At 60.0% G+C, this 6,521-nt stretch overlaps 1 protein-coding gene across 1 annotated transcript in view; it reads left to right on the top strand.

Moving 5' to 3' along the window:
* The first annotated feature begins 1,109 nt into the window (after positions 1–1,109).
* Positions 1,110–6,521, top strand: part of LOC102371118 (nectin-2-like) — a 22,902-nt gene continuing 17,490 nt past the window's right edge. Inside the window, exons 1-3 of the mRNA XM_025200041.1 lie at positions 1,110–1,155; positions 3,566–3,713; positions 6,328–6,415. Of these exons, the coding sequence (XP_025055826.1) occupies positions 1,110–1,155; positions 3,566–3,713; positions 6,328–6,415 (282 nt within the window). The remainder of the gene's footprint in view (positions 1,156–3,565; positions 3,714–6,327; positions 6,416–6,521) is intronic.

The following is a 6,521-nucleotide window of genomic DNA, read 5'->3' as shown; positions in this document are numbered from 1 at the left end:
CAGGAACGAAGAGCTCCCCAAGGCCCTCAGCCACTCTGATAAGGCTGAGCTGTTTGTTTGGTCCCCTTGGGCTCCATGCTACCTGCCTCGCTGCCAAATGCTTCCTGCAAACTTTGGGGGGGAGTTCTTCATTGGCTGTAGCATGACTGGGAGCGTGGGGCTTTGCATGCGTAATCTGCAGAGCCTCCTCTGGCCTCCCAGCCCCATGCCTCATGCTGCCCTGGCCTCTTTGCTCCAGTCCCCATCTGCAAATCCAGTCCTGGTGGCCCACCGCATTGCTGATTGATCTGCAGCCCCTGGCAGTGCTCTCTACCCCTGCTGCGTGCAGTGCCTACCAGCCCTGCTGGGCACCCAGACCGCTCCGGCACAGCTGCCTTGCACTCTGGTAACGCCCCATGACTCCTGTTGCCCTAGGCCTGGCTGTTTCCTGCCCTGCCATACCCCGTGTCCAGGGCTGCTTTGGGGGGGCAAGGCACTGGGGTGTGCTGGGCCCCCAGGAGGGGAAGGAGGGCCTTGCCTTGCTGCTGGGCCCCACGTTGGCTCAGGGAGCCTGGATTCAGACACACGGGCAAAGCGTTGCACTCAGCCGAGCCAGTGGTCTCTGGACAAGGGAAGGCCTGGGGCCACATTTCACTGCTGTGGTTGCTTCTTGGGAACTTCATGGCACAAAAGTCAAAGGGGCCGGGGAGAGCAGAGAGGCAAAAGGCTGCTGGGTCAAAGAGTGTGGGCCAGCCTCTCCGTCCGCTCCTGCAACCCCTTTGGTCCCTCTGTAGCCAGACCCCGTGGCCCCTTGCCCTTGCCAGGTTCTCCACCACCTCCAGTGGTGGCACTGACCTCTCCTGCTGCCGCTTGCTTCCCTGGAGATGGGCTTTGGGCTGCCGTGAGCAGGGCTGCACAATGATGCTGAGTCCATTTAGCCCAGTCACCCCAATGACTCCATCTCCCACCCCAGCAAGGGGGAAGTCCCAGCATAGGCAAGCCCAGACCATCTCTGCCAGGGCCCTTCGCCTTTCTCCATTCCCTTCCCACAACCCCCCACGCACACACAGGCCCTGATCCACAGCCGTCGTGGCAAGCTGATGTTATGCGCTGGCTCCATGACACGGACCATGGCGCCAGGGGCCCGTCCATCAGGGGAACGTCCCCTCCAAAGAGGTGGGAAGATGCTTTACCACCACTGTCCCTGCCACCATCTTGAATGGTGTCTCAGGGATCACAGCGCATCACTTCAACTGCCTGCTTGAGCATGGAAGGAAGTGAGCTGTCTCAAGGCAGAAATATGATTTACAGGATAACACGGCGTGCGGAGAGAAGGGAGAGAGAGACGCGAGCAACGGGGCCAGCATTCTGATGACTGCAGCATCCGATGACACGCGGAGCTGTTAATTAAGGGCCTGGGGAAGGCTGGGTGTGTGCCGCCGACTGACGGGGGCTCTGGGGGGCTTTGTCGGGCAGGATGAAAGCAGGTTAGCATTCAGGAGACGGGAGAGTGGCACGAGCCGGAGCCTGCTCGTGGCTTCTGGGATGCTGCGGCCTGGTGCAGGGAGCCTCTTTGCATGACTGCAATGAGCACATCTGTTGCATGCTGGGGGGTGCTGGGGCAGGGGCTGCACCAAGGGCATCTTTGCTCCTCGGTGTCAGCAGCAGTCTGCAACCGGGATGCAGGAGCGCCCTGCCGTGTATTCCGGATGAGAGTCCTCGGGGTTTGCGCTGACCTGGGCTGGGCACTTTTCTTCTGGCCCTGGGAGGTGAAGGGCCCCAGTGGTCAGACCTTGGGGCCACGCAGCTGGCTGTGCGCTTGGAGGGGAGCTCAGGACATGTTGGCGTTGTATTGAGAGGGGGCACAGCCCCAGATGCCCAGCTCGGGGTCTGTGCTGGAGGGACTCTTCCAGACAAGACTTGCCGGCCCCATGTGGTCATCCAGGATCCCCACAGCAACCCTGAGAGAGTCCAAGGCAGGCAGTGTCTCCACCTGCCCACCTCACCCCTGTGAATGCATGGGACACAGCATCGCCTTGCACTGCGAAGCGGCTGGTCCGCTCCACCCCAGAGGCTGCTCCCTCCCAGCCGCAGCGGGGAGCAACTCCAGCACCCGAACCCTGGGAGATCGTGAGTCCATTTGCCCTCCAGAAAAGACAAGACCCTTTCTTAGTGCCAGACAAGCGGGATCCAGAGGCTCAGGTGGACGGCAGAGGTCTTGGGCCTGGATGGCTTTGTAGAAAGGAGCGATATTGTTCTCCTGGCTGTTATTGTGAGAGCTGCAAAGTGTGGCCTGAGCCTGACGAGAAGGAGAGAGATGGAGGTCGGGCGAAGACTTTCCTCCCCTGATTCGGCTTTGTTGTTTATACAAAACCCCGCTCACCACTGACACCATCACTACTATCCATCTGCTAACTCGCATACAGCCTGATCCTGATAGTCTTGTATTTGCAAGAGACAGCGCCATGTATCGCTGTCTCCATCAGGTCAGGGAAGGGCTGGGCCCTGGCGTGGGGGGATTGGGAACTAATGGAGATCCCATAACAGGGCTGGTTGATATGATGCTTCCTCTCCCCAGTGTCTAGAAGTTGGGACAGGGGACTGTCAGCCAGGACTCCTGGGATCTAGTCTGCTGTAGTGCACAGTGGTCTGGGGCCTGGGAGGCCAGGTGGTCCAGTGGGCAGAGCTGTGGGAACCGGGGCTCCGGGGGAGAGTTTCCAGCATTGAAAGGCAGAGCGTGGTCATGGTTGGAGAAGGGATGGGCAGTCTGGACTCCTGGGTTTCTTTCCCAGCGGCATCACAGGACGGCTGTGTGATTATGACGACAAAGCACCATGCACCAGTGCCTGGTGTTGCCAGGGCTGTGTTTCATGTGCTGGATCCAGCCCTCTAGTCTGTGCAGGGCGGTCAACACCTCTCCAAGAAGCAGGGCTAGAGGGTGATGGCCCCAGCAGAGCTGGCATGACCGGCCCATGTCTCAGCCACATGAGGGTCTGGGGACACCTGGAAAGTCACAACGGGGGGACATGCCAGGGTAGGGACACGCTGCAAGGTGAGCCCACCCGTGCCCCAAGTGACGGGGCCCAGCAGGCCCCTTCCCCTGCCCCCGGCTCCTCGCTGCCTCCGTTCCAATTATCTCCCTCTTTCATCACTGCCTCGCTGTAAGTACAAAGTACCAATTAGCTAGTTTTCAAGTTTAATTAGGTTGGAAGGTAGAGCAAATTAAATCCTTTTATCGTACGTTTCAAAGAGCTTTCCCATCGAGCCCCGGGGATCGGCTGGCTTTGAAAGAGGATCGCGCTAGTCACGCGGGGGCCAGCTCGGACTCATCTGGATCTCCAGCCATGGGGCTGGGGGTGCGTGCCCTATGTTAGCCAGAGTACCCCTGCTCTTGGGAGGGCCCTGCCCAGCACATGCACTTGGTGAGGGCTCTGACTCTGCCCCCCAGGATCAGGGCCCCACATGGTCCTGGGCACAGAGGGCAACAGCAGGGAGCATGGGGCTCTGTGGGGAGGGTTGTAGGGGTCAGGGAGGTCTGAGGACCCTCCTGGCTGTAACACTCCTCTCTGCCCTGTGTCCCTTGCAGATAAGCCGCTGCCACAGGGAGCCCCGGGGGGCCTTATCGGGATCGTGGGGGGGGTGGTCGCTGCGGGGCTCCTCATCGGTGTGGCCGTCACGGTGTTCATCGTCTACAGGCGGCAACAGAAGAGCCGCTCAGAGACCGACAACGACCTGTGAGTAGCCCCTTGGCTCGTGCTGGCCCCACTCCTGGCACCCTGCCGCCTCCAGCTCTGCTCCCCTGTAGTCTGGCCCCTGGCTCCTATTTGGGGCTGGAGACCCCAAACCCACAGCCCCCATGTCTGGAGTCCCTGAATCCCAGCCCACAGCAGCCTCGGGCCTTCTCCTGAGCTGCTGCTCTGCAGGGAGCGGGATGGATGCATTTCACCTAAAAGCATTAGGACCCCAGCCAGCATCCGAAGGCAAGGTAGGCTGAAGGCCAGGGCTGTGAAGAGAAGAGAGGGAGTCCTGCTAGGCTGGCAGTGCTGGCCCTAATGCCACGAGCACAAAATACACACTTGTGCACATGCATGTCTGCGCTACCATGCACACGCATGCATTCAACCCTCAGTACAGGGCAGACCCCATCACTCCGGCTGGTGTCTGGGGCTGTTTTATCCCAGCTGTGAATGGAAGGGAATAAGTAAGCCCGTACTTGGGTCATGGGTGGATGCACATGGATCCAAGTTTGGCTCCTGGAATGACATGCGTGCATTCAACCCCCACCCAACCCCTGGCCCAGATGCAAGATACTGCCCTTGTGCATGGCATTGGTGGCTGATCCTGCCATGACCCCAGGCCATGAGTGATGACTGGGATGGCCCAGCACTGGAGACAGCACGAGGGCTCACAAGGGGCTCTGCAAGCTAGCAGTGGGGGCAGGCTTCCCAGCTGCACCCACTGCCCTGGTGCCTCCCGGGGCTGCCCTGTGGGCTAGTCTGCAGGTATTTGGGGACACACAAGGGCTGGGCTGTTCCTGCCACCTCCTCCCAGCTGAAGAGGCAAAAGCACCAGGATCTGCAGCCCCTGCTTGGCCGCCTCCTCCCAGGGGAGTAGGGCAGGTGCTATCCATGGTGCTGCTCCCTCTCAGGCCTGGCCAGGTGCTGGGGTGCACAGTGCCCCTGGCTGGGGTCAAGTCGGCTGCCCGTGGGCAAATGCTTCTCTTCCCTTGCGTGCTGCTCATGCTCAGCCCTTTGTCCTGCTGGCTGGTCTCCTCCAACCCATACATCTTAGCTCCTCTTGGCCCCACCACGCAGGCTCCCTCCCCTGCCTGGGCTGGGCAGACCCTTACCTGTTCCCCCAGGAGATTCCTGGGAGCATCTCCTGCACGGGCCCAGCTTCCTCCAGCCCTGGAGCCAGGTCAGCCCATTGTGCAGTCCTGCTCTCAGGAGCTTTTTTGCCCCATACTGGGATATGGAGACCCCACGGCTTGCATTATAAGAAGCCCTTAAAGGCAGCTGCATTTTCCCCAGCTTTGCCCATGCAATAAGCTGCCCCCGTCCCTGCACGGGAAGGAGGTGCCCTCGTGGCATCCTGCAGAGTCATCTACAGTGGGACTAGGTATGGTCTGTTGGAGTCCCGGCCCTCGCGGCACCCTTCCCACTCTCTTGTCCTGCTCTCCACTTGAGATCCACTGGATTGCCAAGGCAGCTGCTCCCCTACAAGTGAGGATCAGTGGGAGCTTGCCCAGGAGCTCACAGACTGGGAGAGGGGAGGGCAGGGGAGCCAACTCGTTAGAGTTGCACAGTTTAATGAGTTCTTAACAGGATTAGACACGTATATGCAGATGAGCCCAGTTTGCCGCGGCAGTCATTAGGATGGAGATTACAAAGGCTGCCAGTCCTCATGCTCCAGGGCTAAAGCGGATTTCCTGTTTGGGGTCAGGAATAAACTGGCCCTCATGGTGCACCATGCAGGGTAGGAAGGCTTGGAGCTGTCATCAGGAGCCTCCAGCAATGGCCATCGTCAGAGACAGGCCACCCAACTCGACACCCATTGACCTGATGATTGGCAGCTCTCACTGCCAGCTGGGCCCCGGCGTCCCACAGTAATGAGAACAGCACTTGGCTGAGGGTATTCGGGGCCCATCCTGGGTGGTACCAGGAGCTGGAGCTCCCAGCACCAGCCTCAGGGTCCCTGTCTGACACAGGGATTTGCCGGGGATTAGAAATGCTGTGCGGAGAAAAACACTCCTGGTTGCAGGAGGGTTCACAGCCATTAGCAATGCAAATGAGAGGGTGGGGAGGGAGGTGATTATCCATGTGAATCCAGTTGGTGGCATGGGCAGCTCAGTGGAAAGCTGGACTGATCCGTCCGGCAGTGTCACAACAGCATCAGGCCAGCTGGGACACAGAGGTACCAGGCAAGGTGCTGGGAAGGGGCTGGAGAAGTAGACCAAAGGGAGTGAATGAAGCTAAGGGGCCCACTCCAGATTTACACCAGTGGAAATAAGAGGGTCTATGCCAGGTCCTTGCTCCAGGGGTTCCTGGTCTGAAGTCGAGTCAGGATCGTGGCTTTCCAGAGGCAGGCTGGCCCGCAGAGAGGAGAAGACAGGGGTTCCTGGTCTGAAGTCGAGTCAGGATTGTGGCTTTCCAGAGGCAGGCTGGCCTGCAGAGAGGAGAAGGAAGCCCAGTCTCTGCACCTGCTGGAGCCCAGGGGTGTCTGGGCAGGACTCGGGCACCTGTGTGGCCTGGTGTGGTCCATCTGAGCACAGGGCATGAGCCACACTGGGGGGTGCACGGCAGGGCCCTGCCTCCCTGGTCTAACCAGTGCCTGTTTCTCTTCCTGCAGAACTGACCTGCCCCCCTCTCACAAGCCCATCCCTCCGCCAAAGAGGAAGTTGGAGATGAAAACCCACCTGACAGCAGAAGACATCCAGGTACCTGCTCCTGCCCCAGTGCCAGGCTCTGAAGACACCATGTCTGGCCCTGGCAAGCCTCAGCCTGGCATGTGGGCTAGGGGACAGTGGCCAGGGGCCCAGTGGT

The sequence above is a fragment of the Alligator sinensis genome, unplaced genomic scaffold (assembly GCF_000455745.1).
Source record: "Alligator sinensis unplaced genomic scaffold, ASM45574v1 scaffold278_1, whole genome shotgun sequence".
In the NCBI taxonomy this organism is placed as follows: domain Eukaryota; kingdom Metazoa; phylum Chordata; order Crocodylia; family Alligatoridae; genus Alligator; species Alligator sinensis.
This window is presented reverse-complemented; position numbering and strand designations above follow the sequence as displayed.